Source organism: Rhododendron vialii, chromosome 7a (genome assembly GCF_030253575.1).
Source record: "Rhododendron vialii isolate Sample 1 chromosome 7a, ASM3025357v1".
Taxonomy (NCBI): Eukaryota; Viridiplantae; Streptophyta; class Magnoliopsida; order Ericales; family Ericaceae; genus Rhododendron; species Rhododendron vialii.
Genome location: NC_080563.1, coordinates 41,517,597 through 41,537,237, shown reverse-complemented (window position 1 = coordinate 41,537,237; position 19,641 = coordinate 41,517,597). Strand labels below are relative to the sequence as shown.

The window sequence follows — 19,641 nt, the reverse complement described above, 5'->3', positions numbered from 1 at the left end:
AACCGTTCAGTTGTTTCTTGATAATACCTTTTTGGTATTATTCCTTCTTGAATGCAGTTTAAATCTGCTCCTGTGTCTATAAGGGCAGTAATCTCAATTCTGTAATCTCCTACGATTAATTTGATACGTGCATGCCATTTTTGTAATTTTATTTTATTTAGTAAATTTAATCTGTAATTTACTGAATCATCAATTGGGTGATTGGGATCAAAAGATTGTTCTTGACTAGGATGTTGAGTTTGATTAATGGGCTCTTCTTCATTGGAAGAAGATTCAGAAGATAATTGGTCATCCTTAAACCGGACAAATCTTTTTCTTGGAAGTTGATTTTTAATTGTTTCAATTTCTTTTTTAATCAAATTTATTTCTTCTTGGAGACTTTGCAGGGTTATTACTTTGTGAATTTTACTGAATCGTTCAATAGTGGTGTTGAGGTTAATAATTGGCTTATTGTATTGAGGTTTTTTACTTTGTTGGATTAAGAGTTGTTTGAGTTTTTTAATATATTGTTGTTTCAACTCAGAATCATCTAATTTACTTATTAAGTCAATAAGTAATTCTTCTTCAGGTAATTCTTTGGTAAGTACATTTATTGTTTTACAGCAGTTAGCAGTACATCCTATCTCAATTTGGTCGTCACTGGGACTATTACTTAGAGAATGGTACTCGGAAGACTTGATACTGTCATCTTCATTACTAGTGTTACTCAGATTTTGTGCTCTAAAAATTTCTAAAATCTGCTGTTTATCAGTGTCGGATATGTTGAGTTGATTAATTTTTGTTTTGACTTTACATTCAGTTTTATAATGACCTTTTTTGCCACAATTGTAGCATGTAACATTATTCTTATCTTTTGACTTGTCATTTGGTTTTCTGTTTTTATGCTTTTGTGTTTTGGGTTTTTCATAATATTTATCCTTGGATGGTGTGGATGATTTATTACGCCTATAGTATTTGTGACTTTTATGACTGGTAGTTGGTTTAGTATGAGATTTGGTTTTCCTTCGTGATGGTGCTACAGGGGGTAGACCATATTGTTCACAGAAGTTACCCAATTCATATTTGGCTTTATTCTTGTCTTTTTGGGCTTGTTTACTAATTTTCATATCAATGCACATTCTTAGACCTTCTTTTTGAATGGTACTAATAATGTCACCGTATGTTAACTTATCATATTCAATTACTCCTGTTGGTTGACTAAGAACATCTCTAATTTTATGAGCAAATAAATTAGGGAGTCCATTAATGAATTTTTCTTTCCAAAATGATTTTGTACAATCATCTCGGAGCATGACTCTAGATGTAAAAACATCTTTGTACCATCTAAAATCACTTAATGTTGGGCAACGCAAGTTAGTCAGTTGATCATGTATCCTAGAGGTAATGTTACTAGGTTGACCAATGAAATGTTTAATTATGGTGTAAATTAGGGTATTAACTCCGTCGGGTATTCCCATTCCAATTTCATTATCAAAAATTGGGAGACCATTTTCATCAAGTTGAACAGCATGTTTTACTTCTTCTCTTGACTCACTGGTGAGGTATTTATCCCACCAAGATTTTAGCATTCCAGTAAAACCGGAGGTTAATAAATCAACAATTTGTGGTTGACTAAGTTCAGTATTACTTAGGTAACTATTGGCAGCCATTGACATGTGATTTAATTTTTCTAATATTTGGTGTTCACTTAGACCATCTATATTCCATTCATATAATTTATTAGACGAGACAGAAAACTGGTTAATTAAATTATTTTCTTCATACTGTAAGTCAGGAGGGGTTGGCCTAGAGTACCAATTTTTGGTAAGGCTAGTAGGGTTTGCTGGGGGGTTATAAAGGCGATTTATTTCTTGACCAGAGAATTGTTTTTGTAGGTTTGTGATTTCTTCATCAGAAGAGGTTTGACTAGAGGTATGGGAGTCGTGGTTTTGTGTAATTGTAGCAAGCTGAGGTGACTGTGGTTCTAACTTAATTGCTATGTTTGTGAGCAAATTTTCAATTTTTTGAATATTTTGATTCTGGTTTAGACTGATTTTTTCTCTCTTCTCAGGGAGGTGGATGAGAGGTTTTTCAATATTTTTACTGGATGAGGGGATGCTACAAGAGGATCCTTCATCTATTTTAGTTTCTATTTTATCCAATTGTTTACTAATTGTTGTGAGACATTGATTAGTGTAATTAATTTGTTCAGCTATTTGCTTACATTCAGTTCTATCAGTTGGTAATTTGAATGGAGATGCTGATATAGCAGATCCTTTGTAATTAATAATGATTGAATCTAAAGGAGGGTGACTAGCAGTTGTAACAGTATTGTCTGATTTTGTCCATTTTACTTTTGTAAGAGTATTGACTTTTTTGTAATAATTTTCTAAGTAGTCGAAAAAATAAATTTCAGTTCTGGATTCTTCCATAAATGCTTCCCAATGAGCTAAAATTTTATCCTGTTTACTAGATGTATATTTAGCAAAATAATTTTTTCTTTTTTGTTTATTTTCTTTTGACTTAAATTCAAAATATAATTTGTCAAAATTTATTTCAAAAGGTTTATTTAAAACTAATAAAGTTGAATCAATGGGTTCTTCAAAATCTGTTTGAGTTGGAGACCCTTGAAAGGTGTCTTCATCCTCAAATTTTGACTGTGTAGAATAACAAGGTTTACTAATTTGTGAACTTGATTCAACACCTTTTAATCTAATACTGGGATCAATTAAATTTTTGTCCTTCCTAGGCAAAGTAGTTGAACTATTTGACCTATCCATAGCTATTGAGCTATTGGATCGACTTAATTCTCTGATTCTCAGAGGAGGGTTTACTCTTTGTTGATCAAAACTTATCCTAACTGTACCATCTAAGTATTGTTGAATATAATCTAGATCAATTGTGTCATTTTGGAGTTTCTGTGGGAAACTCTCATTTTCACTAAGCCAACTGGTTGGTAACTGGATATCACTCCAAGAAATGGTTTTGGGTACTTGTACATTAGCATTTGTGCTACTCTGTATAAGTACAGTTTTATCCTTGGGACTTTTGACTAATGCATGAATATTTAAATTAGTTTTCATACATTTATAGTAAATACGGTAAATTAATGCAATTGACTGACTACCTTCAAGCATTTGAGTGATTGCTCCGGCAGTTTGAATATTTAAAGTTAATGCTTTCAAAATATTTTTATCTTTTAAACTAAGGGGTAAATCGGGGTAACAGTTAAAATAAACTGGACCATTATGTAGACTTGACTCCATTAATCCTAGGAGACTATCACTATAGACTGTGAATCTACTATCTCTTAAAGATAATAAAACTGAGGAATTTAATCCTCTTCTTGTTAATGGTTTAATTGCAACTTGTATTAATCCTACATGAATATAATTATACCCTCGTTCAAGGTGACGTTTGACTGATTGTTGACTAAGGAGAGAACATCTCTCTTCTTGTTTAGTAACATGTTCAGCAGTTTTAGCAACTTGATCAGTACGAAAAGCATCATCTAAAAAACTTGACTTATAAATTTCTTTTACTGGGATTTTAGGTATATTCCAATTTCCTAATCCTGTATCTAAATCTTGATACTCATGTTCTTCTTGGTTGACTATGTCCGCTAACTCAGATAGAGAAGCCATTGAAGAACTGGCTGAAGAAGTACACCTAAATAATCTATTCATTGTTTTTAATCCTACAGACTCTTCTTTTAGTATTTTAACCCTAAAGATTTCTTAATTAATATTTTAATCCTAAATTGTCATGATAAACACATACCCCAATTGACACATACCCCAGGTTTTTTCCCAACCCCTTCACTGCCCTACCGCGGGACTTACTCACGAGGACTTTTACGGATTACCTAAGGTGGTCTTTTGCAAGGTGGTCGACCGATGACAACCGGACTAAAATACTAACTAAAATTTCAGCAGGATTAAAAGACTAAATGAAAATTAAGTAGGAGTAAATACAACTTACAGATTACTTGAGTTTAATTCTTCAACTATATATATATATATATCGGGGCGGTTCCGGGGACACCTAAAAAAACACCTAAAAAAACACCCCATAGCTCCCGATCAAATTTTGATGATCCGAGCCGCTCAATGTGATCAGAACGTGATTTTAAGGGTACCCGTGAAAAATCAGCAAAAAAAATGACCGGGAAGGGCTTGATCCGAACAGTTTCGAACGGTTTTTTATTGAACGGTTCAAATAAAAACTGCTTAAATCAAACCTTTCCCGGTCATTTTTTTTGCTAATTTCTCGCGGGCACCCTTAAAATCACATTCTGCACACATTGAACGGTTCGGATCATAAAAATTTGATCGGGAACTATGAGAATGAGATTATGGGTGTTTTTTTGGGTGTTTTTTTAAGGTGTCCATTGAACCGTTCCGTGTATATATATATATATATATATATATATATATACATGTGTGTGTATATATATATAAATACGTTCATATGTACTGTATATAACATGTATATTGCACACCTCCATGGTCGCCGGTTGAGATCGAGGTCGAGGTTGCTGTCAAGATCGAGGTCGAGGTTGCCATTGAGATCGCGGTCAAGATTGAGGTCGAGATCGCCTTCAAGATCGAGATCTTCGTCGTCGCCGGACCCTAGCCTTTCTTCGTTGCAGACCTCCGCCGTCGCCGCTGACCCAAATCTTCATTACAGATCGAGAACTCTGTCGTTTGTGCAGAGGTGTTCTTCGTTGGAGAGAGAGAGAGAGAGAGAGGAGGAGGAGGAGGAGGAAAAGGAATAAAAAATTGGGTACCGATGAACAGTACCTCGGTAGATTTGGAGAGGTTTCTCCACAAATGTAAAATGCAAAGGTGTTTAACTAGGCTGGTGTAAACCAATTTTTGTGCCTTTCCTAGCCAAAGTTGCTAAAAGTGCAAGAATAGATAGGCTGGTGTACATACCCTAAGACTTTCCCCTTCCATGCTTTGAAGTTGAAATGGCGTTTTTCCGCTTGACCAAAAAAAAAAAAAAAGAAGCTGAAATGGCCACATCGCAGTTGGCCTTAAATTTCCCAAAGTCCGGAGGCTGGCAGGTGGGAAGATCCTCCTGGTTTGAAGGGTTATCCATAAGGACTGTAGTAATCTCAGGAGCATTATAACATTCCGTCTCAGCGTGGAGAATGGAGGCAATAGTTTTTTGAGGATTTAACTGTTACCCGGTTGAAGACAAAATCGTTTCTTCCTTTCCAAATATTCCAAGCAATTGTGGCCACTTTACTTATGAATTCAGAAGCGTCTTTCATTCCCAGTTTTTCCACCATGTCCGCAGCCCATTTGGCAACCGTTGCATTACCTCCCAAATCCCCAAATGGTTTAATGTTGCATCCAAACCACACCAAGTCAGCCCAAGGGCAAAAAAAACAGCATGTGATCAATGCTCTCCACGGCTCCATCACAAATTGGGCACATGTTGTCTTTACCTCACTTCCTTTTAAACAAGTTTTCTTTGGTTGTCAAAATATCCTTGCAAGTCCGCCACCAAAACTTTTGATTCTGTTTGGAACCTTCATTTTCCACAAAACCTTCCAAGCTTCCTTTCCGAGCTTAAAGGAGGACCTGGCTTGAGCTGTTCACCTTCCCTGAGCTGCTGATGAGCGATTTGATAACTTGATTTGACTGAATAACATCCGTTAGGACTGAAATGCCATACCAACTGATCGTTTCTCTCGACATGGGATATTGGGATCTCCTTAACAGCGTTAACCACTTCAGCAGGTGCTTCATTAGCCAATTTTTGAATATCCCATTGCCCAATGTGTGGATCCATAATGTCAGCCACCATACAAATAGCACCGTTGGATGGTTTCACCACAGGGACCTTGAAGTTAGGCAAAGAGGGGTTGAGTTTGCTACATGGCAGGAGTGCCCTGTCTTCGCTAGTATAGTTTGTCCCTGTTAGATAAAACTTCTCATTGGTAAAAAGCTTGTCCCTGTTTAGGCTTGTTTATTTAGAGTAGTTCCGTTTTCAGTTTTCCTTTTTCCCACCAATCGCTAAACTTCAAAATCATTCACATACACTAGAAATTTGAAAGCATATGGAATTCCTTACCAAAAAGGACATATGCAATCGCTTTGTCACTCCAAAAGAATCTATCAATTAAACAATATCGCAATTCAAAAATCAACAGATATATACATTATTTCAAAAGTATTAATGATTGCAACTCAGTTAATTTGATCTCCTAAGAACATACGAACTACCCTCCTAAAAAAAAAGAACATACAAACCCTCGAGATACAGCAAACATTTGCAATTAGGGTGTGTCCCACATTAGTGAGGCACTGGACATGAAAGTAATACTCCCTCCGTCCCTTTTTAAGTGTTCTGCTTCGTAACTCCAACTTATTAAAAAGACATCATCATTACACCTTTCACATCAACTTTTTCCTCCACTTTCCCAACTTACCCATCATCATTACACTTTTACTCATTAACTTTTCAAAATAAAATCTACTTTTAGGGACAAAATAAACAATACACCAACTTTTATCTCCCAAACTTTACAAAATAGACACTTATTAAGGGACAGCCCAAAATAAAATACTGGACACAAAAAAAGGGACGGAGGGAGTATATAAACAAATCCGAGCAGCTATTGCATAACTCGAGATTAACCTGCATAATTTGATATTAACCTTTTGAGCAACGTGGTTAGGCTAAGGATTAGCAAGTTAGGTGGACGGATCGTTTGCTTCATAAGGTGGGGACCACATCGGTGAGGCATTGGAAATGACGGTAATAAAAAAATGAATTCGAGCAGCTATTGTATAACGGTAAATTTTAATATGTACTACTAAGGGTGCATATGATCCTCCTTATAGTATAAATTCTACTGTCTACATACGTTGAAGCGCCAATCAAAATTCTCTAGTCAAGTCTAGCAATAACTAGGCTCAAATAAATAAGTTGGCTCGTATGTATATGCTCGACTCGTTTTTTAGAAGATCAATTAGTTCTCGAATAGAGTTCGAGTTGTCAAATAATGATTTGAGTTCAAGCTCGAATACTTAGGCTCTGTTTCGAGCTCAATTTTAAGATTATTAAATTTTACTTAGAAAGTTGCTACCCACACATATAAAATCACATAGTTTGTGCACAGTATTTTTTTGTGGGGCCCACCACATGTCTCACACAAATAATTCGAGTCGTTCATTAAATGATTGGATCGAGCATATATAAGTATCAAATTGAGCTAATTTTTCCTCGGATCCTTGAAAAAGTGTTTTACATTTAATGAACGGTTCGGATCGTTTATATGGGACCATTATGGGCCCCACAAAAAATCCGCGCACAATGTGCATGATATGTCTGTGTACAGAATTTTTGTAAATTTTAATACAATCATTCTACCTCCACGCCCATTTACACATCTAATACACTCCCACGCTCACACTAAGGGTGGAGCCCGCACACACTACACACCTAGTGTATGTGGGACCCACCCCCTATTGTGAGTATGAGTGTGTAAGTAAGTGTGTAAATGATTATGGAGTTAGAATTTTCCATTTTAATATCTCAAAGCTCTGATTGGGTTTTGTCATTCGCACATCTAGCTCCATTCATTTTGAGATTTTGGATTTGGATTTGTAGGTAATGAGTGTAGAGAAAAATCGAATAATGATTGAAAATGTGCGTAATGATTGAAAAGAGATAAAAAATGAAAATAATGATCGGAAAAAAATAAAATACTAATGTTTGGAATCGAACGAACGAGGTCATAATATGTGTTGAAGCATAAAGCAAGCTATGTTCCATAAAAGCACCGGATAAATACCTCTGACCGACCTCCTCTATAAACGAACGAGGTCATAATGATGTGTTGAAGCAACGAAGCAAGCTATGTTCCATAAAAGCACCGGATAAATACCTCCTCCTCTATAAATATCTGGACAAATCCAAACTGAAGAGAAAAGAACACAAATTACGCACATCGAAACAATTCCAAAATCAAACACGAAAAAACCCTAGAAAATTAATGTCTGATGTCTACTGCTCGGACTGTAAGCGGGCGACGGAGGTGGTGTTCGATCACTCTGCCGGCGACACTGTGTGCTCAGAGTGCGGCCTGGTCCTGGAGTCGCACTCTATCGACGAGACGTCGGAGTGGCGGACCTTCGCCAACGAGTCCGGTGACAACGACCCCGTCCGTGTCGGCGGCCCCACCAACCCACTCCTCGCCGATGGCGGCCTCTCCACTGTTATTTCGAAGCCAAACGGCGTTACTTCTGACTTCCTTTCATCCTCACTTGGCCGCTGGCGGAATCGCGACCCCGATCGCTCCCTCATCTTGGCCTTCAGGACCATCGCTACCATGTGCGATAGGTATCTAACCATCGGCACATTAGGGTTGATTGAATAAACCCTAGCATGTTCCTTTCCGGTGCAAAATTCGAAAGCACTACCAATTACATCATCAAGTTCGAAACCACTCAATACTACTACAAATCTCTCTAAAAATTAAAATGAAAATTCTTAAGCTAAAGTTAATCATAGGAAATAATTCTGGAATTGCTAATTACAAAATAGCTTCTCTTTATTTCTTCGGCTTTCCTTCGATTTTAATTGGCTTAGGATATTTGACGGTGGGAATCATGGGATTTATCCCGAAATTGATCGAGATGAGAGCAACCTGGGACGCTCTAAATTATAAAAAAGGGAAACTTTTACTGTTATAAAAATGGATCTCGGACTATTCGTTGTTGTTTTGTGACCTGCGAAAGACATGAAAGAGTGTTTGACTTGGCCCAGTTAGGTATTAGCCTTGTTGGTATTTTGGCCCCTTGAACCCAAAATTGTGGGGAATCAGTTCGATTTTTTCTTCAATTGCGTCATGCGTCAGATTCCCTGGCTGGTGATTAGGGATCACGAATTTTGTGATGATTTTCTTGCTGTCTTGTGTTTACTGTAATTGTATATGATATGTAAATGTAATACGATATGCTCTTCTATCATTCTGCACTCAAGCTGATTGGAAATTGGAGTGCAAATAAAGAACCCTCCAATACATGTCCTGAGAGGCTGACATTTTTATGTGAAAATCTTCTGTATGTATGATGATTACTTGATTAGTTCAGTGGATGATTTGGGAATGGTCCAAATTTTTTTATTTTTTTTTCCTCTTGATCTTCACTTATTATCAGGAATGTGGGTACAGATGCCATACACCTATCTGGCACATACATTCTTTGTGGGACTCACATAGATATCCAAACCGCTCATTGTTTTTAAAATGACTTTTTGGGTTTACGGTAAAAAATTAGGTCAATTGGATATTAAGTGCTTTTTCAATATTCGTAGTGCAAAACTGTTTGGTTCGCCCAATGAATTCTGAAAAAGAACATACTGATATCCTATTGACAATACTATCATGAAACAAAGAGCGGTTCAGATCATCTTTGTGAGACTCAATGTGAGCCCCACAAGCCCCACAAAGAACATATGTGCAAGATATGTGTATGGCGTATGTCCCATAGCACAACTGTATTAATTCTTTGTTTCAGCAAAGCAAAGTAATTTGTAGAGAGTTTGTGAGGACATGTACATTTAGGCACTTGAATGTTTTATCTCTGACCTAGGATTTCAAAGTACAATCTACAAGACAACATTCCCCAATGTCAACGTTCGTTGGTTGCGGACCACTGCCACCCTATTGTCACCTAATCACATTTTATTGTTGACTATGTGCGTATTTCTGATATGCATTTTCCTTATGGGTGAACTTCAATGGGTTGCAACTGGTTGGTTGGTGGTTGAGTTCCCTTTGGCCTTCATAGTGCTTCTTGTTTCTCATAGTGATGTATGTATATGACCTTTTTCAGTAAGTAGCCTCCTGGCTCCTTATCTTATATGGGCCACATCGCCTTCACCTAGAATACTTTTAACCAATTAATGTGCTCTAGAGGGTTTTTTTTTTTTTTTTTTTACTTTTTACCAAATTGCATAATTTCTTCTATTTTTGAGTTCTATGTAGGTTCTTGTTTCATTTTGTGCCATTGTGCGGCGTTTGTAGGTTAAACCTTCAAGTCTTATATGGGTACCCTACCACTGTAGGCATCTTCAGTTTTTGATGATCTTACGCCTAAGCAGCCATCATGTCTAATTATCTTTTTATCCTGCCGCAAAGATGTATGTTGACAATTTTGCTCCCAAAATTGTTGTCCATTAACTTGTTGCATCTCTACGTACGACTATGGCCATGATTGGAAATTGGATTCGACTTCCTTTGCTGAAAATTTAAAGGTTTTCCAGATTTTTTTGGTGAAAAAATCTATTCCTCTGATACTCCTATATAATTCCGGGTGTTTCTTATACATTACTTCACTGCTATGTACATATCCTCTTGGATTCTCATTGTTTTGAATGATATGCATGAATATGGAGCTGATGATTGTAATCCTTTCACATTTGTCTTTCAGGTTGGGCCTGGTTGCAACCATTAAGGTATGTTGCCATTGTCATGTTTATCGTATGAGACAATCAAGGATATCAATGTGCACATGTCTGCAACTACAGAAAATACTTCATTTCAGGCATTACCTAATTTCTGTAAACTTCACCCTTTTAAGGGTGTCTCCAATGGCATAACCAAAATTGGATTACCAAATGTTGCTACATCAGCTTTTTTAGTTATCCATTTAAGAGATTGCTAAGCTACAATGTTGAGGTTCACAATGGTCCATAATCAAAAACTCATTTATAAAAGAAAGAGATAGAGAGAGTTAGAAGTAAATGTAAGTGGGTGGGTTCATTGCTAGTGATGGGAGGAGAGAGAAAGGAAAAAAAGAGAGTGTGGTTCCCATTAAATTTGGTTATCCAAAGAGAAAAAGATTGTTAGTTTTGGCTATCGAAAGGCCAAAATTTGGTTATTGGTTATGGAGTTGCTAAGTTTAGTTATACCATTGTTAGCCATATTTTGAACCAACATTGCTAACTTTAAAATCCTTGTTGTTTTGATTATGTCATTGTGGATACCCTAAGATTTCGCATACCTGGCTATATTTAGTGGGGTGGAGTTGAGATTTATTTTTCTGGATATACTTCATTTTTTAGATAATTTTGGGTTGTCGAACCAAGTCCATATAACTACTCATGTAGATAGAGTATCAGTAAATGCCAGGCTGATTTTTGTGCGTGAGCTCATCAACAGTTTTGTGGATCTGCCGAGGGCCTGCAGCCTCTCCACAAGTGTAGGGTTGAATAATACCAGCTGAGTGTAAGATACAAAACAGGTCAGGGAAAAAGTCTACAAAACACCATAAGTTCGCCTAAATTCTACATGTAAAGGCCTCAAATTTGCCAGAAGTCTTAATGCAACTAGCGCACGTCCTCTTATATTTGGTGAGGAAATGGAAATTAAAGTTCTCTTTCTGTGTACCAACTCAATCTATGAGTTGGTGGTCATCGATAATAAGCTCTGGTTATAGGAATTTGTAAGTCCTAGGTCATGTCTGGCCACCTGTGTAAGTGATGCTATTGTGCACTCTATGTTATACATGTCTGTTTGTTAGTGTCAGGTGCTAGTATGTCTCTGATTCATCAATTGCCATGCATATGAAGGCAGGGAAACGGATTCACGTTTCTCGATGATCTTTTTCCCATAAAATCTAGACTCTAGAGTGCAATGGGGTCTACAAGGTCACATAGTGCAGTTCATGCATTACAAGGAAGTTGCAGGCTGTGATACATGGTAAACTCGAATTATCTTTGGGTGAACATCCAACTGAATGTGTGTCCTATAATCCAAAGTATCCTGCAGCTGACATGTGAACTTCAAACAGTTAGAAGACTCAATGTTCTAAATGGCGCTTGGCGCTAGTAGGGCGGAGACCCACCTCCAAGCGCCAAGCTGCCTAGGCGGCGCCAAGCAATTCGGCTTTTTTTTTTTTATTTTTTTAACAAACCATTATCCAATAAAACTATATTCTATGTATCCATAATGCAAGTTCAAAATTCTACATAACGATAATGCAAAGTTTAATGTACAAACCCAAATGAAATTAAGTAGTAGCAACTAGCAAATAAGTTGAATAAGACAATAAGTAGAAATAAACGAGATCGGAGATCCCTAATGCCAAGTTCAAAGTTCATCTCCTTCCTCTAACTCTTCTCCTCCATACCCTTCCAAAACTTGATCTCCATTAATTTAATACTATACATTTTAGGCCGTCAAAGGCCTCCAAAGTCGCCGACGATGCCGCCAAGGCCCGCAAAGACCGCTGAGACCGCCGAGTCCCCCATGGCCGCCAAGACGGCCGCCAAGACCGCCAAGGCTGCCTAGGCGGCCGCCAAACACCGCCAAACCTCCCTGGGCGCCAAATCAAACGCCAAGGGGTATTGGCGTGGCGGCAGGGCACCTCCAAGCGCCTAGGCGGCCGCCATTTAGAACACTGAGAAGACTCCACTTAGCATAGGTGTTTGTGACTTGTGCACGTTGTTCAAGTCAACCAGTGTGTCTCTCCACCTGCAAGATGTGGTTCACATGTAGCGTTAGACCCATTCTCGAACAGCTTAAGTTTTGTGATAATTTATGCTCCTGTGTGGTACCAAGCACATAGTGGATCCTCTTTATGTATAGTACTGCAATCTCAATAATCGTCACTTGCTTGACCTACTTTAAAGAGGCTCTAAGCACAAAGCTCAGAAGGTTACAAACAATGAAATACCGCTCTATATCAGCTTAACCTTTTAGATGAGGTAGTGGTTATCGGTTTATCACCAGAAATATCCTTCACCCCAACCCAGCCCCTTAACAAAAATATGTGGAAGCAAAACAATGTCAAGTTTTATCAAGTAGTTGTCGTTGCTTCAATCTGCTTAAATATGCATGGATATGATATTGCATTCCTTGTTTAGTTGATCACAAACGAGAAAAATCTATTTGGTTTACTGAGGTTTGTGGATGTGTTTTATATATTTTTCGTAGATTGTATTGAGAAGTGCAATTAACCTAAATTCGGAAGCTGAGTTTGCTTCAGGTGGGGTTTACTATTGAGCATATTACTTGGGGAAAGAATGTACTGGTTGGTTGAGAGGATAAATAGGTTATCACCCTTGCCTGGTGGAGCAAAGGGAAAGAAGAAAAAACCTATCGTAAATAACTGGTGGTGATCTTTTATATGTAGGTCCACTTGTGGCTAGAAATGTTTGAGAGCTCCAATTATAATGGAGCACACACCTAATGTATACTTTTCTCGCTGAGATAGAGGCATCTCCACGACTCTTTCCCCTAATTTCCTGGGTGTTTCAACATGTTAGATAGGGTGGTGCCAAACCCATGACATGGAACATGGTGGTGCCATAAGTGGTGGTCTGAGGGTGGTTGGGACCCACCCCAGGCATCACCTCCTGGCTCCTATGGGACCCGATGAAACAATTCTCTTCTCGCAGTTCACTGCTTCACTCACAGGACAGTGTCAGCAAAAACCAGTTTTGTTGGCCCTCTTATATTAATTGAGTTTTTTCTAATCCATATGCTGTCAAAATTGCAATAGTTCTCCGGCTTTTTTATGATCTATCGTTTAAGATTTTTGTGGATTTCTATTACCAACATGGTGATGCAATGTTAATTTCAAGATTGTTGGTCTTCATTTTCTCGGTTTGCGTTCCTAGGTTTAATGTGCATCCTTGGATGCGTCATTATTTTTGGGTTGTGAGCTGATTTATTTATTATTTTTTTTTTTTTTGCAGGATCGAGCCAATGAGATTTACCAGAAGGTGGAAGATCAAAAATCTAGTAGAGGAAGAAACCAGGATGTCATTTTGGCTGCTTGCCTGTTCATAGCTTGTCGGCAAGAGGACAAGCCACGCACTATTAAGGGTACAACCTAAGATTATTTTTAACATCTGGATGCTTCTTGATTTTTCTCTTTGTGAATGATGAGATTTACCTGAACCTTTGAATTTCAATTAGAAATCTGCTCTGTAGCCAACGGAGTGACAATGAAGGAATTTGGCCAAGCATATAATAAAATAGTGAACCAACTAAAGCTTGAGAGGGGTCAATTACATGCTTGGGATTTGATGGTGAGGTTTTGGGAAATCCCTTCGTTTAGGCAGATTTTCCTATTCTCTCTTGTATAATCTCTTCCTGCTATAAATTCGATTGACATGAAAACTTCCGCATAAATGTAGAGGCGCTTTTGTTCACATCTTGGTATGAACAATCAAGCTGTTAAAGCAGCCCAAGAAGCTGTCCTAAAATCAGAAGAGTTTGATATAAGGTAGTTCTTGTTTGCTCTTATGTTTTTATGTTTCATGTGGAGTCTGAATCAGTTGTATTTGTAATTTCATGGCAGTAGTTGGACTCACATGAAATGTGCTGATTGTAAGCTCTCCACATCTTCAGATGGCTCCCCTTTTATATACTATTTAACAAGACTAAAGTGTCTGAAGGCTGTGAAGTGAATTTGTGGAGGGATCATTTATTAGCAACAATATTTCTATGAAAGAGCTGGGAAAGGAGGAATTTTTTTATAACTGGAAGACTAGCTTTTTGAGATAATCTAAGGTTATAATTACGTGAAGGATGATGACAATTCGAACACATCAGTGAGACAAAGGCAGTTCGTGAGACTTGCTTGTTTTTTCGGAGTCAGGAGCCACCAAGGATTTGGTTCAAGTGTAATTGAGAGAACACTAGTAAACATAAACTCTAAATTGACTTTTCTTCGTTGTTGCATTGGTATCAGCTCACTCATTTCCATTGTGGGACTTGAGCACGTAGGTCAGTTAGTTTCGAAGTGTCTGGAGATGGCTGGCATATAGTTTTACAGTCTTAAGAACCTAAAAGTACAAATGGAGTAGGAAGGAGGAAGAAAGCGAGCCTGCTTTTGCTTTCACTGTGAGATCATTTATAACCATGAATGAAATTGTTACTTTTTAGCTTTAAGGCTCTCTTTCTACATTTTTTTCTAAATGGGTAAGAAAATCTCCAGTAGGTCGAAATTCTCTCACATGATGGTACACTTTATTGTACTAGATATATTTGCAGTATCCTTATTATACCACTGGTGGATGGAATATTTCTCCAATGGTAATTCATGTCTTTACCATGTTATTGCAGGAGGACTCCTGTATCAATTGCTGCGGCTGTCATTTACATTATAATGCAACTTTCAGATGATAAGAAGCCCCTTAGAGGTAAGCATATATATGTTATATGTCATTGATTGAAACCTATTCTTTTGAACCTCATAGTTGTGAATTAGGGTGTTCACCAATTAATTGCAAATCCCGTGGAAGGCTCTAGTCATTGCCTATTGTGCTTGCTGGAAACACTGGTCTTGCTTAATTATTTCGACCATTCTTTTAGTGGATTTTGTGACAGATGTTTTCCCCCAGCAAAAATGTGTAGCTTATGTTGGAAGTCTAAACTATGGAATCTCCTTGTTCCCCTCCACGAGGATTTCTTTCTTTTCCTTCCAACTTTTTCTTGGGTTCAGCAAAAGTAATCTTTAGGCCGATATATCTGCGGGTCTTCATCCTTAGTGCTCCTGAATATGCATGCTAGGCATCACCATATCTTGATTTTGTTTCTTACTTAGCTCATCCTGCATTTTTTTATTATTACAATGGTGCTTATTTGCAGATGTTTCGATTGCAACTGGAGTCACGGAAGGGACAATCAGAAAGTCGTATAAGGATCTTTATCCGCATATTTCCAAGATGATACCAAGCTGGTACACCAAGGAAGAGGACCTTAAGAACATATCAAGTCCTTGAAAAGATTGAGCAGTGCGGGAAGAGTTGTTTCCAAATTGGCACGGGAGATCTTTCTTTTGGATGTTGTGATCGTCATACAAGTTGTATAAGGATCTTTGTCCGCATATTTCCAAGATGATACCAAGCTGGTACACCAAGGAAGAGGACCTTAAGAACATATCAAGTCCTTGAAAAGATTGAGCAGTGCGGGAAGAATTGTTTCCAAATTGGCACGGGAGATCTTTCTTTTGGATGTCGTGATCGTCATACAACCTAGTTCTGTTACCATGTGGCTGCTGACTTTTTTTATTTGCCTTTTTGTTGCTTAATAGTTTGGGGGTGGCAGTACCCAGGGTTGTTACATATGTAGACAAACAACTGTAAAAAAATAAAACCTAATTATTCTTTTTCCAAAATCTCTCTCTGGATGATCACCATAGAGAAATGAATGAAGCTTGTTGGCTTACCTTAGTAGTCTATTGATGCAATCTTAGAAAATGTGATGGGTTTTTTTAGTTTAGTGAAAATAACTTAACTTTTGACAGAAACTTTTAAATCAGTATGAAAAACTTTACAAAAGTCAAATGCAAAATTTTTAGTGGAAAATGGGGTCTATGTTTGGTCTAATTTTCTCTTCTTTTTTTATTTTTAAAAAAAAAAATAGTAGTACCAAAAGCCATTCAGCTTCGCCATTGGAGCAAGCGTAGCGAACCACATAGAGTTACACCTACCTGCCAGCGTGTGGATAGGGCTGCAAATGAACCGAGCCGCTCGCGAGCGGCTCGCAGCTCGGCTCGCAAGCAGCTCGGCTCGTTAGTGGCTCGTTCAAACTCGGCTTGGAAGTTAAACGAACGAGCTCGAGCAGATTTTTTCAACTCGTTTTGTAAACGAGCCGAGCTCGAGCTATGATAAGCTCGGCTCGAATCGGCTCGCGAGCCAGGGTATATATACTTAAGTTTAGGATTTTTATTGTCATTTCATAATTTGTTTTTTCCGTTTTTACTTTCTAGTTAACCAAGGGAAGCGATAGCACACGCATATCAGTACACCCCCGCTCCATAGGAAAATGAAAGATATATACCTTCATAATCAAAATATTTTTGGTTGTATTAGGCCTATGCGAGGATATATATATACATTTTTCGTTGGTTCGTTAAGGCTCGTGAACAAGCTCGAGCTCGAGTCAAGCCAAGGCCTGCTCGGCTCGAGCTCGACTCGTTAAGTTTTCACTAAGCTCGAGCTCGTGTTCATTAAAAACTTAATAAACAAGCTTGAACAACGTAAAGTTCGGCTCAGCTCTGCTCGTTTGCAGCCCTACGGATGGATAGATAGGGTTGGCGAAGCGCAAAGGGAATGGATGTTTGAGCGATTAAAAGATTCAGTCTTAAAAAAGCGAAGTATTGATAGGAATACCGTGGATTCGATTCCCTCTCCATCTGAGGTTCTTCCCTGATCTTAGATGGAGAAAGAAATTCTTAAGGAAAAGGCCCTCGAAGGGCTTAAATTTTAGTCCCTCAAATTTTGGACAATGATATAGTAACACCAAATTTGATATCCTAAATGGCAAAACCAAATTTGACTTGGGGAAGAGCTGAATGTTGAAAATTATTTTTTGATCTGTAATGCCAAAAAATATTTTTGGCTTGAGAAATGACTTATCTAAAGAGCCCAATTCAAAGATTGTGTGTTGATCAAAATTTGCATGTCAGCCTTGTTCTCTTTACAATTCAAAAAGAATTTTTTAAAAAATTCCCTCTAAATTCTCCATACTTCCAACATTTCTCTTTCTATCCCTCTCTAATTATTACCCCTACTATTTTTCAAAAAAAATTTCAAACACCAATCCAAACATAAGAGGGAGTAAAGGACAAAGGGGGCACGGGCCCCCACTCATTTTTTTTGTTTGAATTCAAAATTTAGAAATTTATACTTGGCATTTTGTCTTGTTACTTGTCTTTCATATAAATTTACTTTTAACCAATCTAATAAGACATTTCAAATATTATTTCATTCTCAATTTTTTATTTCACATATTAGAACAATGTCATTATACTAGCGAAATGAGATGTCTAATGCAAAAAAGTGCGGCCACTTACGATTTGGAACTCTCTAATATATAATGTTCACAATTCAAAAATGCCTAAATCATGGGTTATGGGTTTTATACTTTAGAAATTATTAACAATGGGAGCAAAATTGCTAAATATTGTGTAGTAAATCGCTCTTAGACTTGATCCTCAAGAAATTCGTTTGTTTTATATTCTGTGTAAGTTACTTTCTTAATAAATATGTTAGGTTTTTCAATTTTCAGCATGAATTTTTATTTATTATTCTAACGTTGCTTATTACGAAATTAAAATGTGTTCGAAAGATGCCCCACTTAGGCCATCCACAGTGGTATAATCAAAAAAGGATAACCAAAAGTTGACACATCAGCTTTTGATTATTCACTTAAGAGGTTGTTAAGCTTAACATTGTTAAGCTTCACTATGGTCACTTCTAATCCATAATCAAAATATGGGGTCCATTACAATTTTATTCTCTCTCCCCCCCTGTTTCCCGTCATTCACTTCCCCCCATTTACGTTTTTTATGAGTTAAAATATATCGATTCCCTCTCTTAATTTTGAAAAAAAAATCGGTAACTTCCTTCCCTTCTATTATGATTTTTTCCTTCTTTTTTTTTCGGGGGTGGGTAGTAGAAACAGGAAAGAATAGTGAAATACCTTAATCCGGCGACGATGAATTGAATTGTAGATGATCGAGAGATATGAGTTTCACTTTTGGAAGAAAAGAAAGAGAAATAGTTTGTTGGCGAAGTGAAAAAGATATAGAGTAGCGAAAAAGCTTGACTACATAAAATTTTTATTCTTCAATTTTATTTTTTTAACCAAAAAAAAAAGAGTGGGCGAAGAATGGAAGACGAAAATACTAGTTGAAACACGTGTGTATACAAATTTTGAAACTAGTTAACTTATGTGGTGTAAGATCCACAAATTTTGATTATTGAAAAAGGTTGTTAATTTTGGTTATCAAAAGCCCAAAATTTGATTATTTATAAGGATGTTGCTAAGTTTGATTATACCATTGTGAGTAATCTTTTGCACCAACATTGTTAACTTTAAAAACAATTGGCATTTGATTATACCACTGTGGATGGCCTTATATAGATTCCTAGCTACATCATTGACCTCATTCTCATAAACTTAATTATTTTTTTCGTTTTGTGTGTTTGGTTCATTTTATAGACAAATAATGCAGCAATGAGAAGAGTCTAAAACGTACAAAATTATGACCAAAAGCAAAAAAAAAAAAAAAAAGAAGTTTAACAAAGTCGAAAAAAATATCAAATAGCTGCGTTATTTGTCTAAAATACCGTCTTATTTGAAAATTTTCAAAATCGGACCATATTTTTATACTTTTTCGATTCGTTTCCTTGGGGCGTACAATTGATTCCAAAAATTACGACTGAAAATTAAACAAAAAAGTACAAAATGTAAAAAATACCAAAATGAATTTAAAACTTTTAAGTACTCCATTACAAGAACGTAGCGTGGAACGCATCCTTTGATTTAGTAGTACAGTACCCCATTACAGAGTGAAACTTGAAACATACGTTACGTGCACTTGTACGTGCTCCGATGGAAAATCATTTGATTTGAAACTCGCGAAAGTGTAATGATTTTTCATACTCCCCGCCACATGCCAACCGCCTTGTAGCGGCACTTTCTCAACTCTACCATATAGAAGGTAAATGTTCGATTCTCGTTAAAAATGCGAGTATTTAATATGGTGGTTGATATCCTTTGAACTTGCTCCTTTGTGTGCCGTTTAGCAGTATACTTTTCTGGTTTTCCCGTCCTCATAGGATTAGGCTAAACATCTACGAGTATTAAATGGGAGTAACCAAAAAAAAAAACTCCCCGTC

General features: G+C 37.2%; 2 protein-coding genes across 2 annotated transcripts in view; one reads left to right on the top strand and one right to left on the bottom strand.

Annotated features, from left to right (window-relative positions):
- The window catches only part of LOC131334062 (NADH dehydrogenase [ubiquinone] 1 beta subcomplex subunit 2), a 79,383-nt gene extending 61,120 nt beyond the window's left edge, over window positions 1-18,263 (bottom strand). Inside the window, exon 1 of the mRNA XM_058368932.1 lies at window positions 18,254-18,263. The gene's annotated coding sequence lies outside the window, so the exon portion shown is untranslated. The remainder of the gene's footprint in view (window positions 1-18,253) is intronic.
- Window positions 7,898-16,180, top strand: LOC131334056 (transcription initiation factor IIB-2-like). Its single transcript, XM_058368924.1, has 7 exons — window positions 7,898-8,337; window positions 10,431-10,455; window positions 13,702-13,831; window positions 13,925-14,037; window positions 14,146-14,234; window positions 15,077-15,153; window positions 15,602-16,180. Exons 1-7 carry the CDS (start codon window positions 7,991-7,993, stop codon window positions 15,733-15,735), a joined length of 915 nt encoding a protein of 304 aa, XP_058224907.1. The 5' UTR covers window positions 7,898-7,990; the 3' UTR covers window positions 15,736-16,180.
- Window positions 18,264-19,641: the final 1,378 nt, after the last annotated feature.